We start from the raw sequence: 25,727 nt of genomic DNA on the forward strand, positions 1-25,727 counted from the left end.
CTTCTATATTTTGACCAAAAAAAAAAAAAAAAGTATTTCATTGCTCCTTTGTAATTTTTATTATTCTTATTCCCTTTTAAGTTTTGAGAGTAAATACCGTAGCTTTCTACATTGCTGTCTGACGTGGTTTTCTTTTCTTTCTTGTATTTTCTTCAAGTTCTTGCTGACAATCAAAGGTTTTAAAAAGTTATTGTCTAGAGGGTTTTTGGTTTTTTTTCTTCTTGCAAGTGTTGTCTCTGGTCCTTCTCTTTTATAACAAGTAAAATGGCATATAAAACTCCTTTCTGCAAACAAAATAAACTTTAAGTCAAAGTTAAGTACTTGATGTTAGTATATGCCAGATTTGTAAATTCTGCATAGAAAAATTATAAAGTATTCATCAGTGCTAATTTTGCATTAATGTTTAATGAATCAGTTATTCCCCCTAAAATGTTACTTATGTGATCATATTCTACTCTTTGTACAAGGTATATGCAGAAGGGCATAAAACTAAGATTATGTTGAATCATAAACCTGACACTGATGTTTTTTGTTTGATTTGACAAAAAATAATTTTAAAATTGCTGGCTAATTAACAATACACCTGTAATAATTTTGTATCACACTTTCAGTGGGATTTGAAATCTGCAACTTTAAAGCTAAAGTATATATTTTTGCCACTTGAGATATGTTAATGCCAACTGTTAATCAAGAAGTAGATGAACAGCTGGATCCAAGGTGCTGCTAGGAAAGGAGGATGACCTTGTTCTCTCTCCTCCTTTCCCTTGCCTTTCCAACAACCTCAGAAAGATGAGGCAGTATCTGCAACGTAGTTTTTTATGTCTCCATGGATGAGGAACACTTCTTACAACCATGTGCTTTATAAGTAATTTGGGAATAATTAGTTCGCTTTCATTCTATTCCATCTTTTCCTCCATCCAGAAAACATTGGATGGGGCTTTGAGCAACCTGGTCTAGTGGGAGGTGTCCCTGCCCGTGGCAGGGGGGTTGGAACTCGATGATCTTTAAGGTCCCTTCCAACTCTAACCATTCTATGATTCTATGATTGGAACAGACTTCCTATGTTTGGGTAGAAGAGACTTGGCTTCTCTCTCTTACCCACCTTGCCACAACTGTTCTGAAAATGCCAAAGTAATCTACAGTTGCTGCTAATTCTGCTCCAGAAATTGTAATCTTGGTTTGGTTGTCAGCTTCTCAGGGTACTATGTTTTCCTGAGGAATGCAAATTAGTGCAAGAAAGTGGTAACTCCATTTTCTGTAGCATCAGTTCCCAGTGATCGTTTTAGTGAAGCTTGCTTAGAGGCCAGTATAACTGCTATAATAGTAGATCTGGGTCTGTCTGAGATAACATTCTCTACAGTAATCTCACTTAGGTTGAATAATTCCTTATGAAATGGCACATATCATCAAGAAATCTATTGTATGAATGTATTAGAAATAATTCCTGTGTGCCAAGATAAGCTTATTTATTTCTGTGGTTTTTTTTTTTCCTTCAGAAATTAGTAAATGAGACATTCCAGAAGCTCTGGTTTACTCCAACTCCACACCATGACAAAGAAGCAATGACCAGAAAAATACTAAACATCACTGATGTGGTATGTTAAACAAATTTGAATTAAGTTACATGCAGAATTTTATTATGTTTATAGTATCTTTGAAATATTGTCTGTAGTCTTTTAGAATACAAAAAATATGCAAGTAATTTAATTATCGGATGGTATTCTTTATATATCTCCTGACACTGAATATATGCTAGAATTACTCATTTGATGAAACAGGCTGTAGGAAACTTTAAATGCTCACTAATCTGCTGGCAGTGATAACTGAGACCATATTATATTCAGGTTGTGTAAAATACTTGTTCAGTTAAAACACAACAAATTTCTGTTATATTTAACATTTTCCAGGAAATGCTAATAGCAACATATAGTTAAGCCTAAGAAGCTGCCTCTTAAAACAAAAATTTCCTCGATAACATTTATTTTGAAAGATTAATAAGCTGTTTTAACAAATACAGGGTCATGTTCTCACCTAGGGTAAATTAGTATCTGCATAATTTTATCTACTTTTTAGTAGCAGCAAATTAAATAGCATGTCTAAAAAAGAAAATGTTTCAAATAAAATGACTAAACATTTGTAGTGAAAATGTGTTGTGTAAAACCACTGTGCTGAGAAGGTATTTTAATATCAATTATACCAAGATGTAAATATCAAATAAAAGTACTCACTTCGTTACTTAAAATTATGGGTTTAAACTCCATCCTGCTTTTCAATATTTTTACTAAATGGTAGTATAATGTGTGCATTTTTTCAGACTGAGAAGTCAGTTGAATTGACTTCAGCTTAATTATCAGTTCTCCTGCCAATTCTGTTTCGGAGCACCTGTGAGCTGTTCCTGACATGATACTAGTGAAGGCTTAGCTTGTTTATATAAAAATATGTACATGCATATACACACACACACACATTAATTTTTACTATGTCAGACTTGTATTTGTGCTCAAATCTCTACAAAAGGTTGTTCTATGAACCCAAATTTTGGTTTACCTTATAGCCAGCAATCCCCAGTAAAATGTGTAGGCCTTACGTTGTGTGGGATACAAATTCTGGGATTACTTAAATGGTGAGAACTAATTTTCAAATGCAGAAAGTTTCTGATCTCCAAAGATATTGTACTGAATGTATACAAAAATATATCTATGCATGTTTACTGATCTTTTAAGATGACATCTGTATTTAAGAATATTTTTTTCAGATGCCTTTTTAAAACAGTTTATTCTCAAAACTACTTTTAGGTTGCAGCTTGTAGAGATACAGGGTATGATTGGTTTGAACAGCTTCTTCAAAATGTAAGTAATGAATTTTGAATGTATGGCATAATCATTGTAAGAATTTTAATATTTCTTTTGGTACTAAAACACATTGAAGGGAGACTACAAGAGCAGTCCTTTACAGTAGACAAATTCAATTCATGCCCTTTAAACATCTGACCTTTTTTTAAATCTTCATTGGTGTAATGTTCTTCGTCTCCAACATTATTTTCTTTCTTTCCATGTGATCTGTTTTAAAAATACTTCATTTTGGGGAGGTTGTTTCTTTTTGATTTCATGGTCTCTTCAATAATGAGTGACATAACATGAAGTCCACAGTTAAGATACTTAATTCTGAAATGAAGCCTCTAGTGTAACGTAGGTTTTTTTAAATGGTAGACAAGTGTATTTTCACGTCCAATATATTTGTTACACAGTTTATAGAAGCAGTGAATCTTCAGAGTATAGCTTACTTCTACATTATATTTTACTCTGATTTTTCTAAGAAATGAGCTTGCTTTGATTATATCTCTTAGCCTGTGTTATCTTTCTCTTCTACAACTTGTATGCACTTGTTAATTTTCAAGCAAAATTAACAAAAGTATGCATGGGGGAATTAAAGGTCTCCAAAGATTTTACTTTAGTCTGAAGTGCCATGAAAATAGGTAGCCAAGTAAACCAAAGTGCCTCTTAATGCCTGCACTGAAGAAAAACCTATAGTACAAACTCAATAAAATTAACTGATTCAAATCTTCATAGAACTATGTTTCATCTTAGTTTGATATTTTTGCTTAGCATCAAAAACAGCATTCCTTTTGAATTTGGTTTGTTTTTTTTTTTCTAAGTGTTTTAAAAAGCCTTCTAACTTCTATTAGTTGCTGCTGGCAAGTATGACTACATTATTGTTTTCTGCATTATTTCATTAAGCACAAAGTTAGCTTTCATCCCAATGCAAAAATCAGTAGAACTGTTCTCTTCTTTTTGTGGCAGTTAATTTTAATTTACTTCTCTTGCATTTTGGTTTGATTTTTTTTACCTCCCTTAATTTTTTCTTCACCATGTAATTTTTATGGAGAAGTTAAATGCTTTTGTAGTGCAAAATCCTTATGTATCTGTAGTAATTGTTATAAAACCAGCATGTATTCAATGAAAATGAATGCACCCTTAATACTAAATCATTTTCTGTTTCATCTGCTATAGCTGTTGAAGTCAGAAGAGGATGCCTCATATAAACCTGTGAAGAAAGCCTGTACTCAACTTGTTGACAATTTGGTTGAGCACATTCTTAAATATGAGGAATCCTTATCAGGTAATATTGTTTACAACCCAGTAGCTCCTTTGAATCTTATATGATACTGTAACAGTGGTTGTTCAAATTACTATTGTGAAAAGTTACTGTTACAGAATTCCTATTACAAAACTGATGGTAATGAATTATTGCATTTAAGTTCATTATGAACTTTTGAGCACTGTATAATAATAAAACTTCCCTAATTTTCTCTAGCTAACCACAATAACAGAACTACTTTTAAAATAACTTGTTCAAACTTTTAGATCACTAAAAACAAAAAAAATGTGGCAAGCTTTACTTGCATTAAAATGTTCTACAGTTGTAATAGGAATCGCTGGCTGGGCCAGTGTTCTGTGTACAGTAAGTAGTTTAAAAAGTAGTGATGTCTTTGAAGCATCTTTGCTTCTTATTTCACATATTTTGTGATCACATACAAATGTTAACACATGTTCTCATCTCTAATCCAATAAGAATATTCTGTATTGATCTTGAAGGATATGTTATGAAAGAGATATTCATATGATGTTTTGGCCATATATTTTTCATTGCTCAAACATTACTTTGTGTATTTTCTAATGTTTTTTTGCAGATTCTGACAACAAAGGTGTGAATTCTGGTCGCTTGGTTGCTTGCATAACCACTTTGTTCTTATTCAGCAAAATCAGGCCCCAGCTAATGGTCAAACATGCCATGACCATGCAGCCATACCTGACCACTAAATGTAGTGTAAGTAGAGAAAATTAGAAAATCAGTCTTTTTTTTTTCCCCAGATAATTAAGCATGGAAATTAACGACTGTCTTGCATACTTGATGAAATTGAAGATAGGAAAAGAGAAATAAAAATTGTTTCTATTTCATGAGCATCATATCTTCTGAAGATATTATGTCCTTTTTGATGTAGCTTCTAAGTTGCTGTTCCTCACCCTCTACCTCCACATTTTACAGCCAAATGAAACTGAAACCTGTGCTGCCTATTTCCCTTGAGGACTAAAACCCAGTTTTTCACCTGTTATGAAATAATTTCTTAAAATTGTTTTGCTTTATAGTCACAGTCTTAAAAGGAGTTAAGATTTAACATATGAATCTTAAGACTAAAGGTATGGTTCCATAAGATAGAGTGCTCTAACATATAGCAAATATATCAGAAGGAAAATGTCCTGTTCTATCCTCTTCAGCACTTCACCTCTCCCTTTCCTAGCTCTGGTGTTTTTGTATTCCCCTGTAAGACAGTTTAGCTCACAAAAATGGTAGAGAGCTATAATGCTGAACCCCCCCACTCCAGTAAAATGGCCCCCCTCCTCTAAAATGGCCCCCCTCCTCTGAAACATGACGTTGTTTTCTGCCATTTTGATTAGCATAGTTGGCCAGTGAAGGTTGTGATGAATCCCTGATCTGGCAGGAGCAGGATCATGCAGCCGTGGCTCAGGGAAGAGCTTGTCTGGGTGGGTGGCAGCAATCCATTACATTAGGTCAGCTGCCCAGGGAAGGGCAGGCTCGAGAATACTTGTTATCGGCTTAGCTTGTAGGTATAGCCTAGCATTTTACAGGTTCAGCCCTGGAGCATTCTCTACACACATCTACAACAGACTTTGAGCTGCTTCTGATCAAACAGTATAGGAAAGGTTTATCTGATTATTTACTTGCTGTAACATGTCTTCAGTGTGTTACATAAGTTTTGTACTTACACAGGTTGAGATGAAGTGTAGAATTACCCCTGTCAGCTCGAATATGTTAAATAGCTTGATAGTAACTTTTGGGAATTATCCTATCATGACTAGTGAGCTTGATTTGTCAAAAAAGTCAATTTCTAGCAGGATGTGTGTCTAATATATAATATAAATTCCTCACAATACAGTCACAGTCATGGTAATGTAAACCAGTAATCGTTTTAATTTTAATTTCTATATTTGTGCATATTATTATCTATTCCCTTGAATCATAGAATGGTTCGGATTGGAAGGGACCTTAAAGATCATCGAGTTCCAACCCCCCTGCCATGGGCAGGGACACCTCCCACTAGAGCAGGTTGCTCAAAGCCCCATCCAGCCTGGCCTTGAACACTTCCAGGGATGGGGCATCCACAACTTCCCTGGGCAGCCTGTTCCAGTGCCTCACCACCCTCACACTAAGCCACACTTTAAGCCACATTTAGCCATAGCACAGCTTCATTTGTTACTGATACCTGTTGCCAGGTGTTGTGTGTTCTCTAGTGTGTGTGTGTCAGGAGGAGTTCCTAGATTTGTTGTAGGACTCCAAAAAATTATTGGGACCAAAATTTTTCAAGTCTGTCACAGCCTTGATGAGAGGCGAAGTTCTGTTTTTACAGATTATTTTTTTTCCCAGAAATTCTTTAGAAAACAAGAACTTGCTTTCAAAATAATATGTAATTTAAAAGCAGATGTAAAATGTATAAATCTTTACCAAATATCTTACATAAGATACATAATTGTATTATACTATTATGTAAATGTATTGTATTAATATGTATTTCTATGTAATTGTATTATATCAATATGTATTGTGCAATATTAATATGTATGTATTACATAATAAATATTAATGATACTTAGCTTATAGGTAACACAGCCAGAAATGTTAAATGCTATAAATACTGTTGTTTCAGACCCAGAATGATTTCATGGTGATCTGCAACGTTGCAAAAATCTTAGAACTTGTAGTGCCACTAATGGAGCACCCAAGTGAGACCTTTCTTGCCACTATTGAGGAAGACCTCATGAAACTCATCATCAAATATGGCATGACAGTAAGCTTTTAATTGCTGCTATTCACTTTATTCCATTTCACATAGTGAAATACATAGTTTTGATTTAAAGAAAGTCTGTCTTCATTACGAAGATAACTTTTGAGCCATGAAAAATCAATGTTCTTGGTTTACTGGTGTTTGTATGTGGTGTTACTATATTTTAACAATTATAAGTTTAGGCAGGTTTTCAGAGCAGTCTAGGTCACGGACCTTACATCTGTTAGATTGGTAATTTTAGTTCTACATAGCTTTTTCCTACATAAAACTGAGATTTTTGTGAAGTTAACTTCTAAATATAACTCATTTGTTCTTTCTTGATCCTAGGTTGTTCAGCATTGTGTGAGCTGTCTTGGGGCTGTTGTGAACAAGGTCACCCAGAACTATAAATTTGTGTGGGCCTGTTTTAACAGATATTATGGTAAGTAAAATCACAACATGTAATTGTCACTCTTCAGATTTAGCAACAAGTCTTGTCTTAGGGATAGACCATGATTAAATACTGTGATCAAAACTTTTATCTTACTGTAGGTGCACTTTCGAAATTAAAAAGTCAACACCAAGAAGACCCCAACAGTACAATACTTACTGCCAATAAACCAGCACTCCTTAGATCACTTTTCACTGTTGGAGCATTGTGTCGGCATTTTGATTTTGATCAGGAAGATTTTAAGGGCAACAGTAAGGTAAAATAACTTGTATTTAATCTCCACATCTTATGTATATTGAACGCACCACTTCACTTTGAAAGCACAGTATTCCTACTGCCTCAAAGCTATGTATTTTTTCATAATGCATATAATATAGCTTTTGGGTTTGTAAATACATGGTTTTGCAAAGGCCATGCAGTAAGGTTGTGTTTCTCCTTTTTGATATTTATGCTTTTTATAAGAGATTAAAAGCATTTATTTCATCTTCAAATAGCTATTATTTTTGTTTTAATTTTCTCAGGTTAACATTAAGGATAAAGTACTTGAACTGCTGATGTATTTTACAAAGCATTCAGATGAAGAAGTACAGACAAAAGCCATTATTGGCCTTGGTAAGAAATATTAATAGTTTTTATTATTCTGCTATAGTAAAAATCCATGCATTTCAGCAGGAATTGATTTATTTGTGTAGTGGCAGAGGAGTTTGTTTAAAATCAAAGTTCACTACATGTGTTTTTTTGAGAACTGGCTATAGAAATGTAGTCAAAGGGATAGTTTAAAGTTGCATACTTCTGCAGCAGAGTGGATGCTTTTGACAGTGAATGCCTTTTTGATGTGTGACCAAGTCTTAAAAAGTATCAGGTTTCCAAAGTAATGGAGATGTTAATTTTTCCCCACATGCAAATATGTTGTAACTCCAAATCTTGTTTTTCAGTCCACAAGGTATGGTTAAAGAATAACTAGAAAAAGTTATTGCTGGAAAAACTTTGAGAATTTTAAGTGTAGGGGCAGATATTCTGCAGGAGTCGAGGTATAAACTGCCAGAGTTCCCAACTGTGGAATGCTCTGTGACATTTCACAAGGCATTGAGATGATGTCATAGTCTAAATATTGCAGTTTGGGGATTTTGGCAGTATTTCAGTTTTTAATAGATTCTTTATCTGAAGGCATTAGTATGGTATCTCAGTCACTTGCAGTAGTGGTTTGTATCATGTTCATCCTCTGCTCAAGGACCAAAACTGCACATATGAGAGAATCAAGGCAGATAGGCCTTGGTTTCTGGAAGAGTTCAGTTTGTGGTTATGGCTTAGTCTAAAGAAAGTTATCTCCCATGCGTGTGAGCTTGCATTGTATGGTTTAAATGTGGACAAGAATTTGCCTCCTTATGCTGCTGTTCAGGTGGCTTTTTAAATATCCTGCTTTAGTTCAGGCTAGGGAGGACTCCGAGGACAAGGACTGAGACTGAATCTTGATTTGACATTCTGTGAGGAAAGTGTTTCAGACAGCTGAGTGGGATTAATGGCTTTAGAGTTGCCTCTGTTGCAGGAGCAATGCTACTGTGTAGTACTACTACTAGCTGGAGGTTTTTCTAGGCATTGTATCAAGATGCACAACACTTACTGTAGTCCATTCTAGTTGTCCTCTACACAATATTGCACGTGGGATAGGGGCTGTCTTCCTAATCACAGACATGATTGCTTTACTCATGGATGCTGAGAATGTTGCATTCATCAAAAATGTTTCTAAATTACAGACTGAACTGTGATCAGTTTGGGGGAAGAGGAGGAAACAAGGGTGGCTATCAGTAGATGTTCTTCAGATATATTTTTTCTCTGCCCATAAGCAAGTCAATCTTTATTTTCATTAAACCTCAGACAACTGTTTTCAGTGATATATTAATCTCATCTAAGTACTTGTTCCATTTTGAGGGTAGCTGCTGGATGTACAGAGATGTGGTAGGCAGTGCAAAGTTCTACCTTACAGACTGGTATTTGAGCCAAGTTGTCAAATCCATTCAACATTTGTGTGCAGCAATAAGGTGAAAATTACTAACAAGCTAATTCAACATTTATATACAGTGAAGGCATCATGTGAAGAGTGTGTGCTTTCCTATTTGTAATTATTAACGTGTCCTTTCAGTAAAGACACTCAGCAGTTTTAGCCTTTGCTTTGGGATGTGTCACTGCTGTTGAGGGGTTAAGCTTAACCATAAGATTAATGGTTATGGTTATGCTTCTCTTCCAGTTGTGTACTTGCAAGGCAGACTGAGGATACAAAATGTTGTTAGTAAATTTAGCTAAACCTGTAAGTATTGTAAGTATCTAACAGGTAATGTCTTAGCCAAGTTCTTAACAGAGTGAAAACAAAGGTATGAAGATGATTGCATCCAGAGGGTAGTGGTCAACAGCTCAATGTCCTGATGGAGATCAGTGACAAGTGGTGTCCCTCAGGGCTCTGTATTATTATTTTCCCTCTGTAGAGGAGGACTGGGTTAGAGACCACTTGGCCAAACTAGACATCCATAAGTCCATGGGCCCTGATGGGATGCACCCGCGAGTGCTGAGAGAACTGGCAGATGTTATTGCTGGGCCACTCTCCATCATCTTTGAAAGGTCATGGAGAACAGGAGAGGTGCCTGAGGACTGGACAAAGGCAAACATCACTCCAGTCTTCAAAAAGGACAAGAAGGAGGACCCAGGGAACTACAGGCCAATTAGTCTCACCTCCATCCCTGGGAAGGTAATGGGGCGACTTAAAGAACAGAAAGTTATTGGGAGTGGTCAACATGGATTTACCAAGGGTAAATCATGCTTGACCAATCTGATAGCCTTCTATGATGTTATAACTGGTTGGCTGGATGAGGGGAGAGCAGCAGATGTCATCTACCTTGACTTCAGCAAGGCTTTTGACACAGTCTCCCATAACATCCTCATTAGGAAATTAAGGGAGTGTGGGCTAGATGAGGGGGCAGTGAGGTGGACTGAGAGCTGGCTGTGTGACAGGACTCAGAGGGTTGTGATTAATGGAGCAGGGTCAAGTTGGAGGCCTGTAACCTGTGGTGTCCCCCAGGGGTCAATACTCGGCCCAGTCTTGTTCAACATATTCATCAATGACCTGGAGGAGGGGACAGAGTGTATCCTCAGCAAGTTCACTTATGATACCAAACTGGGAGGGCTGGTCGACACTCCAGAGGGCTGTGCCGCCATCCAGCGTGACCTGGACAGGCTGGAGAGCTGGGCAGAGAAGAACCTAATGAGGTTCAACAAGGGCAAGTGCAGGGTCCTGCACCTGGGGAGGAAGAATGCCAGGCACCAATATAGGTTAGGGGTGGATCTTCTGGAAAGCACTTCTGAGGAGAAGGATCTGGGGGTCCTGGTGGATAGCAAACTATCCATGAGCCAGCAATGTGCCCTTGTCACCAAGAGGGCCAATGGAATCCTGGGCTGCATAGGGAAGAGTGTGGCTAGTAGGTCGAGGGAGGTCATTCTCCCCCTCTACTCTGCACTGGTGAGGCCACAACTGGAATACTGCATCCAGTTCTGGGCTCCCCAGTTCAAGAGAGACATGGAACTACTGGAGAGAGTCCAACGTAGGGCAACTAAGATGATTGAGGGATTGGAGCATCTCCCTTATGAGGAAAGGCTCAAAGAGCTGGGGCTCTTTAGCCTGGAGAAGAGAAGGCTGAGGGGAGACCTTATTAATGCTTGTAAGTATCTAAAGGATGGGTTGAAGGAAGATGGAGCCGGACTCTTTTCAGTGGTTCCCAGTGACAGGATGAGGGGCAACGGGCACAAGCTGGAACATAGGAAGTTCCATTCAAATATGAGGAAGAACTTCTTTACAGTGAGGGTGACAGAGCACTGGAAGAGGCTGCCCAGGGAGGTCGTGGAGTCCCCTTCTCTGGAGATTTTCAAGACCCGCCTGGATGCAGTCCTGAGTAAGGTTTTCTAGGCAATCCTGCTTTAGCAGGGGAGTTGGACTAGATGATCTCTAGAAGAGGTCCCTTCCAGCTCTGACAATTCCATGATTCTGTATTGGGACCAGTACTGTTCAATATCTTCATCAATGACATAGACAGTGGGATCGAGTGCACCCTCAGCAAGTTTGCAGATGACACCAAGCTGAGACGTGCGGTTGACAGGCCTGAGGGATGGGAGGCCATCCAGAAGGACCTGGACAAGCTCGAGAAGTGTGCCTATGTGAACCTCATGAGGTTCAACAAGGCCAAGTGCAGGGTCCTGCACCTGGGTTGGGGCAACCCCCAGTATCAATACAGGCTTGGGGATGAAGGGATGTATAGCAGCCCTGAGGAGAAGGACTTGGGGGTACTGGTGGATGAAAAGCTGGACATGAGCCGCCACTGTGCGCTCACAGCCTAGAAGACCAACCGTATCCTGGGCTGCATCAAAAGAAGTATGGCCAGCAGGTTGAGGGAGGTGATTCTGCCCCTCTACTCTGCTCTGGTGAGGCCCCACCTGGAGTACTGCATCCAGCTCTAGAGCCCTCAGCACAGGAAAGACATGGAACTGTTGGAGCGGGTCCAGAGGAGGGCCATAAAAATGATCAGAGGGGTGGAGCACCTCTCCCATGAGGACGGGCTGAGGGAGTTGAGGTTGTTCAGCCTGGAGAAGAGAAGGCTCCAGGGAGACCTCATTGCAGCCTTTCAATACTTAAAGGGGTCTTATAAGTTAGATGGGGACAGACTTTTTAGCAGGGCCTGTTGCAATAGGACAAGGGGTAATGGAATTAAGATAAAAGAGGGTAGATTTAGACTAGATATACAGAAGAATTTTTTTACAATGAGAGTGGTGAAACACTGGCACAGGTTACCCAGAGAGGTTGTAGATGCCCCATCCCTGGCAACATTCAGGGTCAGGTTGGATGGGGCTTTGAGCCAACCTGATCTAGTTGAAGATGTCCCTGCTCATTGCAGGGGAGGATGGACTAGATGACCTTTAAAGGTCCCTTCCAACCCAAACTATTCTAAGAGAAGTGGTGTGATGGCAGCCCCGAGACGTGAAGTCAGTCCTTAAAAGAACACAGCAGATGCCTTTTTTCATCTCCTATGACAAATTCTTATTCCAATTAAGATTTCTCCCCCACTTACAGGGGATGGAAAAATAAGAATTTCACAGATAATACTGCTAGTTTTAGACTCTTTTAAGTAAGTGAATGAAGGAAAGAGTTATGGATTGTTACACATACATGCAAGTACTTTTCATTTTTAAAATTAACCTTTAGAAATGGGTTGGACTTTCTCAGAGGGGGCCAAGTTATAAACATCAATATATACCTCTATAGAGTGCACAATTATACTATGTACTCCAAAGAGGAGCACCATTCCTTTTTCTTTCACCTCTTTCCCCTCCATCTCCCCTGCCTTCTCTCCTCTTCCTGTTTTGAGACTGAAATAAGATCTTAAACACACTGAGGTCTTGCCTTTACCTACACTGTCTTTTTTGGGTGCACAGAGCCAGTTTTAAAAACCTGAGTCAGTATTCCCTTTGTTACAGCCACTTTTATACATTGCTTTTGCATAATTTTATTTTCTTTAATTTTTTCCCCTGTTCTTTTTTATGTTTATATGTTTTCTGTGTGTTCATTCAGAATCTTAGTTTTCTGTGGTCGTGAAAAATGCACTTAATGTCTGCTTTTCTCAGAGTCTTAAAAAAATGAATCAAGTAGTTAAACATAGTTTAAATTGGGAAGTTATGTTCCCATTACTGTTTTTTATGTTACTTTGTAAGAATTTGTCGGCAGCATTTCTGAATCTACATACATGATCTAAAATGATATATACTGTCACTAATTTAGATCAAAGTTTTTATGAAATAAAGACTTCCCTGACTAAGAATAACCAGTTCTTTGTCAAGGATAAGGCTGCAGCTAAAAGCAGTTCTATAGTGTATATCTTCCAAAAGATGTAGTCTTGGGAATGCTTCAGATAGTTTTCAAGAGAAGACCTTAATAAGTATATGAATAATGACAGTGAAAGGTATAAATTTTATTTTACTGTGTTCACTATGTTTTTTTCTTTTAAAATTTGTTTTTTAAATACTCATGATATTTATCATTTTTTTCACATTTGCTCTGCCTCCATATGAATAACACTTCACAGTTTCAGCAGAATGTTTTTCTCCAAATGTATTAGAAAAACAGCGGGTAATTTTTAGCAGTGTTCCTCCCTTGCTCTTGGGAGACCTAGTCATTGAGATGCAGACCAGTAGACATGCTTTCAGACCTGTATAACTCTTCTTAGTGCAACTGCCTTGGGTCGGCACCCCATCTTTCTCTCTCAGACAGTCATGGCTAATAGAACTGTGTAGGGTGCTGCACCTGGGGAGGAATAACCCCGTGCACCAGTACAGGGTGGGGGCTGACCTGCTGGAGAGCAGCTCTGAAGAAAAAGACCTGGGAGTCCTGGTGGACAACAGGATGACCATGGGCCAGCAATGTGCCCTTGCGGCCAGGAAGGCCAATGGCATCCTGGGGTGCATCAGGAAGAGTGTGGCCAGCAGGTGGAGGGAGGTTATCCTTCCCCTCTACTCTGCCCTGGTGAGGCCCCATCTGGAGTACTGTGTCTGATTCTGGGCTCCCCAGTTCAAGAGAGACAGACAACTGCTGGAGAGGGTACAGCAGAGGGCTACAAAGATGATTAGGGGCCTGGAGCATCTCTCTTATGAGGAAAGGCTGAGGGACTTGGGTCTTTTTAGTCTGGAGAAGAGAAGGCTGAGGGGGGATCTGATCAACACCTATAAATACTTAAAGGGAAGGTGTCAAGAGGATGGGTCCAGTCTTTTCTCAGTGGTGCCCAGGGATAGGACAAGAAGAAATGGGCACAAACTTGAATATAAGCAGTTCCACCTAAACATGAGGAGGAACTTCTTTACTTTGAGGGTGGCAGAGCCCTGGAACAGGCTGCCCAGAGAGGTGGTGGGGTCTCTGTTTCTGGAGACATTCAAAACCCGCCTGGACAAGTTCCTGTCCAGCCTGCTCTAGGTGGACCTGCTTTGGCAGGGGGGTTGGACTAGATGATCTCCGGAGGTCCCTTCCAACCCCATGTGATTCTGTGATTCTGTAACTGTCATGACTAATAGAACGGCTTATAAGCTTAGAATGGTGTCCATATGAAAAAGCAATACTGTTTGTACTAGAAAAAGCTATGCTGTTGGGGGGAGATAAATTTCATACCTCTATTTTGAAGAAAGACTTAAAAGGCAGAAATAAAATTTCTAGATAGTAACATGGAATATTTCCTCTTTTCTTCCACCCTTAGGATTTGCATTTATACAACACCCAAGTTTAATGTTCGAACAGGAAGTGAAGACTCTGTACAACAGCATTCTTTCAGATAAGAACTCTTCAGTAAACTTAAAAATCCAGGTGTTAAAAAACCTCCAGACCTACTTGCAGGAAGAGGATACACGTATGCAGCAGGCAGACAGAGACTGTAAGTGTTGAGGAGCTCTGTGTTAATGAGGCATGCAAAACCTTTCTTGCATACAATTACTATATATGTGAACTGAGTCACTTAAGATTGTTATCTAATCAATAATATTGTACACAAAGTATCTTAGAATACTTTTCAAAAATTCATTATGTGCATAGGTATATTGAGAAGTGTAGCTTATTATTTACTTTCAAGATGTATAAATCCTGAAAGCAATCCAGAATGCATAATTGATGTAATGACGGTAGTAATACTTTTTATCAAAATCTTTTCTAAGGTTGATTTGCAGATACAAAATAAGAAATACAAAATAAGAAATTTTAAAAATTAAAATCTTTATTGAAGAACAAGACTTTAAAGTCATGTCTCTCTAGTTTTTTGAAGTATATTTGTGTCATGGTTTAAACCCAAGCAGCAACCAGGACCACACAGCCGTTCACTCCCCCTCCCCCCTCAGGTGGGATAGGGGAGGAGAATTGGAAGAAAAGGAAACCTCGTGGATTGAGAATAAAAACAGTTTAATAAAACAGTAATGGAAGAGAAGATAATAATAACAATAATGATAAAAGAATATACAAAACGAGTGATGCAATACAATTGCTCACCACTCGATGATCAGTTGCCCAGCCTGTCCCGAGCAGCAATCATGGATTCCTGCCCCCAAGCCAACCCCCATTTATACACTGAGCATGACGTCTATGGTATGGAATATTCCTTTGGCCAGCTTGTCCTGTCTATGCTCCCTCTCAGCTTCTATGGGAAGCTGAAAAAGTCCTTGACTGCAACAACTAAAACAATATGTGTTCTTCTCATACTAAAACCAAAACACAGCTTGGAAAATTAACTCTATCCCAGCTGAAACCAGGACAATTTGCCATCAGACTTCTATGTTTCATGAGATCATAGACCCATTCTAAGATAGCTGAAATGTGTATGTATTGTAAAGCTTAAAGATCAGTATGCATCAAGTAATGGCAAAGTAAATTATTATACTGTGATGAGTGTGCTATTGCTTTTGTCCTTTTTACAGGGAAAAAAGTAGCAAAGCAGGAAGACCTGAAAGAAATGGGTGATATTTCCTCAGGGATGAGTAGTTCCATCATGCAGCTATATCTCAAACAGATCCTTGAGGCTTTCTTTCATACCCAGTCCAGTGTACGCCACTTTGCTCTAAATGTCATTGCACTGACTTTAAACCAGGGTCTCATCCATCCTGTTCAGGTATGGTAGGCTTTTATGATGGGGTTTTTTGTTATTCAGGTTTTCAGAGGTTTTTATGCTTGCTAGATACATTTCTAGTTTTTATTTTCCAGCTATGTTACAGTAATTTCTTATTGTAGCAGGGGCCTTTACAGAAAGCATATTTTGATATCTGTTTTATGTTGTTTAGCCAGTGAGATTCCAAATGCTGTGTTTTCTTGTCTTTGGATCAAGATACTCTGGCCCAGCCAGCCGATGCGTAAAGAGCACTTACAAGAGTACATTGGAGCATATTTCTGTTATAAATTTCAGGTGTATGCCAAGCTGTTTTCTTTATTTGATTCTTTATCCTGAAAACTGCATCAGATTGCTTCCACCTCAATCCCCATGTCCTCCAAACACTATGGAATTCCAGAGTCAATGTCAGAATTTCAGTTATCATCTCCATTATTTTCTTACATAATATTTTTGTAATTATTTGTTATACCACAACCATTGTGCATGTTCAGTCATAAGTGGTGTTTGTTGTTTTTTTTTTAAATGGCATTTTTCTTATAGTGTAAATTGACTTTAGAGTTTGAGAGAAATGGTAATACTACCTGAAACCTCACACAACAACTGCTGTTTATAATGCTGGTGTCTTGTTTATTTTGTACTATTTGTTTGGAAAAAGTAGTCAGGTAGTAACTTGCATAGAGCTTCATATTCTAGTTTCTGCAGTAGTCAGAATATAACAAGAACAACAGTGTAATAGAAGAACAAAGAGTGAGAAAGAGGAGCTACAACGACTCTGAATAATCATTTCATTTGTTTTTCAAGTGTGTGCCATACTTAATTGCTATGGGCACAGATCCAGAGCCCTCTATGCGAAACAAAGCTGACCAACAGTTGGTGGAAATAGACAAAAAATATGCTGGGTTCATTCACGTAAGTAATTTTTCATTTTACAAAATACTGGTATGTTCTCTGGTGACTTAACACTTGAATAGGCCTCTGCTGCAGAAAAAGGATACAAAGTAAAAAATAAACAATAGCTATAAGCAGTTGTAAAGAAGATCCTGACTCTTTCCCCTGTTTGGAGATTTCTGTTCTTAGAAATAGAAAGGATATAATAATTTGAAGCATCTCTTCCAGTCTAAAAATTCCTTTAATTTATAATTCACAGTAGTGTTTTCCTCGCTGAATAGTACATAAGAGCATTTCTGTGATAAGAGGTAAGGACAGCTGTTTCATAATGTTTAGCAATGATTCTCCTGTATCAGTAGACTAGGGAAGAGAACACCTTGTAAAAGTAGAGGTTCTTAGTGTATATGTATTAGAAAGTTAAGGCATCAAACTTTATAAGTTGTAATCTAAGCAGAAGGAGCATAGGAAGGTGTTAAGAACTGAGGGATCTTGCTGAAAGGAAAATCTGAGGGCTAAGTGAGGACTTGTGGAGTTGTGGCATAGTGACATTAGTTCTGCTTAAAATCTGAAATTGAGCTGCAGCACCCTCTCCTTAGTTCAGAAGTCTTAGTTCAGTGTGTGTACTACATTGTGGGACTTCCCAAATCTGATTGTATTCCACTGAAATTGGAGCATTGCACTGTTCATGGCATCCAAACAGATACCTAATCCAGTAGGTGAAGGCTTGCAGATGAAATTTACTATGTAGGCAGCTGGGATTTAAGACAATGTATAGATGAAGAGACAACTATGCTGAACAGAAGCAGAAGTGGTATGAGGAGAGTTGGATATGCAGCCTAGCTAGAGATTGTTCTGAAACTAGAGCAGGAGCCTTGAAGTAAGTAAAATCAGCTGGAAATTACAGAATATATGCAAAACCCCTAATTTTCTGTTTGTCAATCCTATTGTACTAATATGGACTCAGTTGTTGGTTTCGCTACAAGTGACATACACATTTGGTAAAATATTTTGTTCACGTATGAAAACATTTCAGTATTCTTGAAAATTGTTTAAATTGGAATATCTGGCTGCAGTGGGTAAACAGATTAGCTGTATGTTTCTACTATAGAATTTACGGTGAAAGCAGTTCACAAGGCATTTTGATCTCTGCCACAAATTCTGTTTTAATTGGTTTGCCAACTCAAAAGGTAGTAGTGCACCTCACTGAATGTTTGAAAGTTAAATTTCAGATGAGCATCCACTTAAAAGGAAATAAGCTAAAAAATGAGCTAGCAGTTTCTGTTGACAGGCATTTGTTTTATTTTCCACTTTTAGTTTTACTGCTTGAAAGCAATGGTTTAAATAAAAATAAATACTTTTACATTTCAGATGAAAGCAGTGGCTGGTATGAAGATGTCTTACCAGGTACAACAGGCAATCAATACCTGCCCAAAGGATCCTGTAAGAGGTTTTAGACATGATGAATCATCCAATGCATTGTGTTCACACCTGTACTCCATGATCCGAGGGAACCGTCAACACAGACGAGCGTTTCTAATTTCTTTACTCAACCTCTTTGATGATACTGCAGTAAGCATCTCATTTTCTTCACTTAAAAAGAAAATAAAATACAGCATTACAAGATTAAATTCTCCTTTTACAATGTATTTTTATGACGTAATTATTGAAAACTTTATTTCCCTAAGGTACTTTGATTTTCTTTGTAATATAAGGTATTTACCTATGTAATATAATGCATTTGTTACTTTTGCATCATTCTGTACCTTTCTGTACTCGGTTTGGATTGATCAGAAATAATGTATCTTCAGGTATGACTAAATTTTGCATGTTGTTCAGAGTTGGTTTGGGGGTATGTAGAACAAAAATTATGATCATGTTTTTGCTCTAGACTGTTAGAAACACAGGATAAATGAATAAATCTAAGATATTTGTATGTATATCTATATGTACTTTTTTTTTAACTTCCAGAAAACAGAGGTGAATATGCTCTTGTACATAGCAGACAATCTAGCCTGTTTTCCTTATCAAACACAAGAAGAGCCACTGTTTATAATGCATCATATAGACATCACACTATCAGTTTCTGGTAGCAACCTACTACAGTCATTTAAAGAGGTATGTGCATTTATATTTTAGTATATTATGGTGGCAGCATAAGCTTCTCTATAATTTGGTCAATTTTTCAGTGAATACAGTACTATTATTATGATATGGACCAGTAGCATTACTTTGTAACCAGTAGTTACAAACGACCCTTTCTGTTCTGGCCTGCATCTGGTAGACAGTAGTTTAAAACTTTCCTTACATTTCTGCCTATGTTATTAAAAAAGAATCACAAATTTTGAGATCTTAATATTAAATCTATATCATTCCCTAATATTGCTGAATTAATTGGAATTAATATTAATTGCATGCATCTGGGAAGTACATGAATCCAGAATCATCATGAAATATTGGTTTATTGTGGTTGTTTGTATAATTTCAATGATAAAATCCAGTTTGCTGTTTCTTTTGTTGTCAAGTAGCTGATGAAAGTTGCATGTGTGTCACCTGAGAGACATTGTTTATTGCAAGAAAAGAGTGTGCAATATGTCTTTTCTTAAGGTAGCATATAAGAACCCAAATAATGGTATAGTATCTGTTGTTATGGCAATACACAACCCTGTAAGAAAAAGGCCTCTATTTCTTAAAGACGTCAGTGTCTTCATTTCCTGGACAACTTTAACAGTAGAAGGTCCAAACTGTCAGGGAACAAACCCGTTTCTAGAATTTCTAATCTGACTAGTAAGTACAAGTCAGAGTTGATACCTCAAGAGTACATTGCTTTGAATTCTCACCCTACCAAAGATGATTTTTAATCTGCTAGAAAGAGACAGTACATTCTTTAGATGGGGGACCAATGTGTAGCACCAGCACATAAGAGGATGAGATCCTACTTGGGACATCTTAAGTTCTGTGTTATGAAAAAAATCATACTATATGCAGTAATGATGCAAGTGTGAAATTCTGTAGCTCTGCAAGTAATAGAACTGATTATTAGTAATACTGTATATGATGACTTGGAGGTTTCTCTGATCAGCAGCATAATTAGTGTCATAGAATTTTAACAGAGACAAGGATTAAAACCAGCTTGGACTAGTCTGTACCAAAGTACATATGGAAATATATGTAACATATTTTTGCAAAAATTCTATTCAGGTGAAACAAAATGGAGTTTTCTTCTTTTTTATTGTATTTGGCCTTCTGCTGCATTTTACTGTCTCCGCTAATAAACTTGAGCAGTCTTCTTAAGAATAACATGCCAGTGGAGTACTTATTGCTCCACTGGTAGCCACCTTGCAAAAAAATGCGGACTTTGGATCAGTTTTTCAGGGGCCTTAGGTTATGATTCAGCATCTTTTTGCCGTAAATAATTTTAGTCTTTGAATATCAAGTTATGAATTAATAGCATTGCTCAGGGAATTCTTCCTAATTTAAGCCAATAATGATTTTTGAAAGATTTTTTAGAAATGTACATGATGCTACTTACCCTAATTTTGGAATGTGTGTTAACTTCTCTGTCTCACAGTCTATGGTGAAAGACAAAAAAAAGGAAAGAAAGCCTTCGTCAGTCGAGGAGACTGAGAGTGACAGTAACAGTGGTAGTGAGAGTGAAAGTGAGGAGGAAGATTCTAAACCTCGGAGGTTACGGAAACGAGTAGACTCTGATTCAGATTCTGATGAAGAAAATGATATAAATGCTGTGATGAAATGTTTACCAGAAAATTCAGCTCCTTTAATTGAATTTGCAAACGTCTCCCAAGGCATATTATTACTTTTGATGCTGAAACAGCATTTAAAGAACCTCTGTGGATTCTCTGATAGGTAAGGATATTTAGATAACAGGCCATTTTGTTATCTAGTGAGTTCTTTGTAAGGATTAAGTTTGGAAGTTGTTGTGGTTTTTTTTTAAGTTGATTGTTAATAATTGTTTAAGCAGTAGATTTGTATAAGAGAAAAAACCTAAATGTAATAAGTTGAATGTAATGAAAACTTTGGCTTAGAAAAAGCAACAATTTCATTTCTTACCAGGATGTCTATTGTATACAGAATAATTAAAATATAACTACTTATATTGAAGGTTTTACAAGCTTTTCCTTGAAATTGCTTTGGACTTTCCTTAAATGCTCTTTCCTTTTGTTTTCTTTAAAAAGTAAAATTCAGAAATATTCTCCATCTGAATCTGCAAAAGTTTATGATAAAGCGATAAACAGGAAGACAGGAGTTCATTTCCATCCAAAACAAACTCTGGATTTTCTGCGGAGTGATATGGCTAATTCCAAGATTACTGAAGAAGTGAAGAGGAGTATCGTAAAACAGTACTTAGATGTAAGTAAAGTTGCTTTGCAGAAAATCTGAAATCTTTTCAAACTAGATAACACAGTATAAACTTGAAAGTAGATGCTGATGTATTGGGTGAACATTTCAAAATGTTAAATTCCTGGTAATCTTATGCGATATACTGATAACTCACCATTTCCTCTCAGGATGTTTAGCAGGTTTATCTTTCAAAGTCTTCTAATAAATTTAAACACAATAAAAATTAATTTCAACTAAAGGATATTCATCTTTACAAAGTTTCTTGTATCCATCTTGTATACCTCTACCATATAACTTGTTCACTTTATCCCTGACTGTTTCCATCATAGGAACAGAGACTAGATCTAGTGTATTTACCTTCCCCCCCCTCCCCTTTTTTAAAATATTAACTAGAGAAAACTTGCAATTTTGGAAACACAGGAAGAAAGCTTTTACATGTCTACTAGAAAATGAAAATAAAAATACTGTAGAACAAAGCACAAGCTCTTGAATTTTGAAGTTGTCTGCCATTTATTTTACCCTGTTTCTTTATCTTTTCATTTGGTTTTTATTTAATGTAGTGTGATATAAATGTCTATTTTTAAAGTTAGACTATGGACTGATCTGTTTTGTTTGTTTTTTTTTTTATAGTTCAAGCTCCTTATGGAACATTTGGATCCTGATGAAGAGGAAGAAGATGGAGAGGTGTCAGCTAGCACAAATGCTCGGAACAAAGCAATTATCTCACTACTTGGAGGCAGCAGCCCTAAAAACAATGCAGCTGAGACAGAGGACGATGAAAGTGATGGGGAAGATAGAGGAGGAGGCACTTCAGGGGTGAGGCGGAGGAGGAGTCAACGTATTTCGCAGCGTATTACGTAAAATTATTTTTATGTGCTTATAAATGTCAGTCTATTATATTAAATGTACACCAAGTAATGTAATCCACATGAAAGAAACCATTTTGTAGATAGAGATTCTCTACTTAGCCATTTATACAACTTTTGTAGAAAGTTTAACAGAAAAGACAATAAAAAAAAAAACAAACTAGAAAATGAGATTTATCCCGTATAAAAATTTATTAATTTTCCTTTGGAATGTACTGTGTGTTATCCTTTTTATTGTTGCCAAGTTTTTATGTAGCTTTATGATTTGTGTGTATATATAATTTTATATATCAATAAGAGATAAAGACACGGGTACAAATTAAGAATATGTGGTTTTACAAGGATATGTTAACCCCTTGGCGCTGGCGGTCGCGGTGCGTCTCATTGCCGGCAATGGAATGTGTGCCGGGAAATCCCAACTCCCGGCGTCAAGGGATTAAAAGCAATAAAAGCAATAATTTCACTAAAGTTCTTTTGTGTAACACTTGGTCTTTTTTCCCCCCAATGTTTTAGTCATTGAGAAGGTCAAAACGAAATTCAGACTCTACGGAGTTGGCAGCACAGATGAATGAAAGTGTTGACGTCATGGATGTCATCGCTATTTGCTGTCCAAAGTACAAAGACCGACCACAAATTGCAAGAGTAGTACAGAAAACCAGCAATGGCTTCAGTGTTCAGTGGATGGCAGGCTCCTACAGTGGCTCCTGGACTGAGGCTAAGCGCCGTGATGGCCGCAAACTGGTGCCTTGGGTAGACACTATTAAAGAGTCAGACATTATTTACAAAAAAATTGCTCTAACAAGTGCTAATAAGCTGACTAATAAAGTTGTGCAGACTTTACGATCACTGTATGCTGCCAAGGATGGAACTTCCAGCTAATGAATTTGTACATACAGCCAAATTTACAGGAATTGAAATAACAGAAAAACTTGAAATATCAACTTTCTGGCAAAAAAAAAAAAAAAATCAGTTAAATGAAGAGTAAGAATGGAACCTGGGATGCAGGAAAAAAGAAGGAAATGTTTGGTAAACATTTATGTGGGAGCTTCCTTCGCTGTTGTGCAGCAGAAACTTCTCAGTTCATTTTTACTCCCACTGTATTATAGTTTAACAAAAAATTGTTTATATCTTGAAAAAAAACCTTTCTGTTTAAAAAATAAACAAGTGAATGTTGGAAATTAGTCTGTTAATGTTCTTAATAAAGTGTTCTTGGAGTTTAACCTAGCAGCGGATGGCTTTCTTTAGCTTAGCCCAGTTTCCAGGGAAGCATTGTTTTTCCAGGCTGTAAAATGGCAGAATATCCTGGATATATAATTTATTCTGTTGAAAAAGAAAAAAAAGCATGCAGTATCTATGACCTATCTGCAGAAGGAGTTTTTGTAAATGTAGATTTTGATGTATTGGGTCACCCTGAAATAATACAAGAAAAGGGATCCCCAGCAAATCTGGTGGAACAAGTACTGCAATAAATTTTTTTACTTCTCTTTGTTACTTGTCTGTTTCCATTTGAATTTCTTACTGTAAAGATCTGTTTAAATCCATTTATATTATTTTGCAGTCTTTTATGTAAAATTGACTATATTAGTGGTTTTCAAAACAAGACATAAAATATTGTTTATACAGTTTGTATAGGCTGACTTCTGAATTGGTATCTTTTTGTTTTTATCCCTTAAAGGGTGTAAACACAAGATAACTCCAGGGTTTTATTGTATCCTGCAATATTTAGTATTAACTATATGATTTAGCACTGTGCCAAACACATTTTCAAGAGTACATTTTGATATAAAAAGAAACTATAGTTTATTCCTTGTATGCTTCAATTTCTTTCTAATGCTGTCCAAATGGTAATTTATGATAGTTTAAATTTGGGGAAAGCTGAATTGACTATTCTGCTTATGCTAACTGGCTATGTATGCATTTCTCTGGGTTAATATAGAGAGGTTTGTGTCAAAAGGAGATAGCTACCAGTATCTGAGGAGTGAATGGGTATGAATCTGGGTAATTACGCTACATTCCTTCACAAATGAATTTTTTTAAAAAAAGTCTGTATATTAGCCTATTTCTTTTTTTACTAATTGAAAGGTGTGTTTACATTTTGTTACTGAAAAAATGGTATTGAAAGCTTTCAGAAGTATTTGTTTTGACTACGTTGCCACAAGCCTTTCATAAGCAGTTTGCCTTTCTAGAGAGTAAGAAAAGCAGCAGATTTGCAAACAGAAAAAAAAATCTAAAACAACTAAACTTTTTAGGGGAGTATTAAACCCTGCTGTGTTTTCAAGTGTGTTTATCTAAAACAGGTGTTCCTTGATAAGTAAATCTTTCTCTTATGTTTATTTTCTTTTACAAATTTAATTTATGGTAGAAGGTTGTTTTTATAAAACTAGCTTGCAGAATTCTAATGAGTTATTTGATTTCTGAGGAATAGTAACAGTATTCCAAAATATTCTCATGTACAGAAAAAACATTAAACTGAATTGATTAATAACTCCTCAGAATCTAGTTAGTAATTGTTCCCATGGAAAATGCCTTTTTGCTGTTTCACCACTGGAATTTTTCTAAACAGAAATATTTTCTCACCTTTTTGTTTTCACTGTTCATGGTGTTTTCTTCACTGTACAAAAAGCCACATCTTGTGCTAAGATAGTTATTGTTAAAGTAAGGAGAAGTAGAAATAGCAGAAGTCACCCCTGCAGCTCTGGAAGCAGGACATATTTGTAGCAAATGATGAAATACTGTATTTCTCAGGGCCAAGAGCAGCTTTTATAGTGGGAATTTCATACTTTGAGAATAGAGGGGTTATATGACATGTCACATGCTACTAGTAGAAAGAGTTGAAAATACTTCACAAGGAAACTCCCAAATGATAAGAAGAAGAATATCATACAGATGCAGTCTAAAATGAAGTTGTCACTAGTCTGTTAGCCATTTCTGATGCTATTTATACTAAAGAATCTTATTTTTAATAGGCAATACAAACGTTTCCTTTTTCATCAACAAATTGTTTCCTGGTCGTGTGGCTTTCCCAATAGCCAGAGGGGTTTCTTTATTTTAATTTGTTTGGTATTTATTAGAATAAAATTATCAGAAAGAAATTACAATTAAACAATAGAAACCTAAGTCTAAAGTTGTCATAGTATATGCCAAAGAGCATACATGCTCCTTGATGGGATCTGTTGGCTATAATATAGAATATAGACTTATAAGATTAATTATAGATTATTGAATAAATTGAATAAGATTCTCACTAGTTAAGAGTTGAATTTTCCCCTTCTGTACTACCCAGAGTAATATCTAGTTTTGTTTTGTCTATCGCAACCATTCAGATTACTTGCTGTGAAAGAAAAAGGTTCATTTTTGGGAAACAAATTCTTGTTAGCTGTGTATAACATGGGCTGATGATTTTCAGAGATATGAAATAGAAAACCCAAGGCTGCAGCTATCTGTGCAGTGCTTAGCCTCTGAGTAGCATTCATGGGTTTACCAACATGTACCACATTATTGGCAACAGCACGTACCAAGATAAGGGGTTTTCTTTACATTAAAAAAGGTTGGTTGTTTTTTTTTTAAAAAAGTGCTGCAGTGCAGTAATTGATACAGTAACAGAATTTTACTCCTTTGTGTTGACATAGCTTTGTATTTTTTTCACTGTATGG

General features: G+C 36.8%; 1 protein-coding gene across 1 annotated transcript in view; it reads left to right on the plus strand.

The window, feature by feature from the left end:
* LOC141476615 (nipped-B-like protein) overlaps positions 1-23,558 on the plus strand; it is a 183,703-nt gene extending 160,145 nt beyond the window's left edge. The window contains exons 31-47 of the mRNA XM_074165383.1: positions 1,497-1,595; positions 2,796-2,849; positions 4,011-4,119; positions 4,691-4,827; positions 6,725-6,865; positions 7,190-7,283; positions 7,394-7,548; positions 7,814-7,904; positions 14,570-14,743; positions 15,774-15,964; positions 16,763-16,870; positions 18,218-18,418; positions 18,818-18,964; positions 20,418-20,713; positions 21,043-21,217; positions 21,839-22,024; positions 22,588-23,558. Of these exons, the coding sequence (XP_074021484.1) occupies positions 1,497-1,595; positions 2,796-2,849; positions 4,011-4,119; positions 4,691-4,827; positions 6,725-6,865; positions 7,190-7,283; positions 7,394-7,548; positions 7,814-7,904; positions 14,570-14,743; positions 15,774-15,964; positions 16,763-16,870; positions 18,218-18,418; positions 18,818-18,964; positions 20,418-20,713; positions 21,043-21,217; positions 21,839-22,024; positions 22,588-22,953 (2,724 nt within the window). The 3' untranslated portion in view covers positions 22,954-23,558. The remainder of the gene's footprint in view (positions 1-1,496; positions 1,596-2,795; positions 2,850-4,010; positions 4,120-4,690; positions 4,828-6,724; positions 6,866-7,189; positions 7,284-7,393; positions 7,549-7,813; positions 7,905-14,569; positions 14,744-15,773; positions 15,965-16,762; positions 16,871-18,217; positions 18,419-18,817; positions 18,965-20,417; positions 20,714-21,042; positions 21,218-21,838; positions 22,025-22,587) is intronic.
* Positions 23,559-25,727: the final 2,169 nt, after the last annotated feature.

This window comes from Numenius arquata, chromosome W, assembly GCF_964106895.1.
Source record: "Numenius arquata chromosome W, bNumArq3.hap1.1, whole genome shotgun sequence".
NCBI lineage: Eukaryota > Metazoa > Chordata > Aves > Charadriiformes > Scolopacidae > Numenius > Numenius arquata.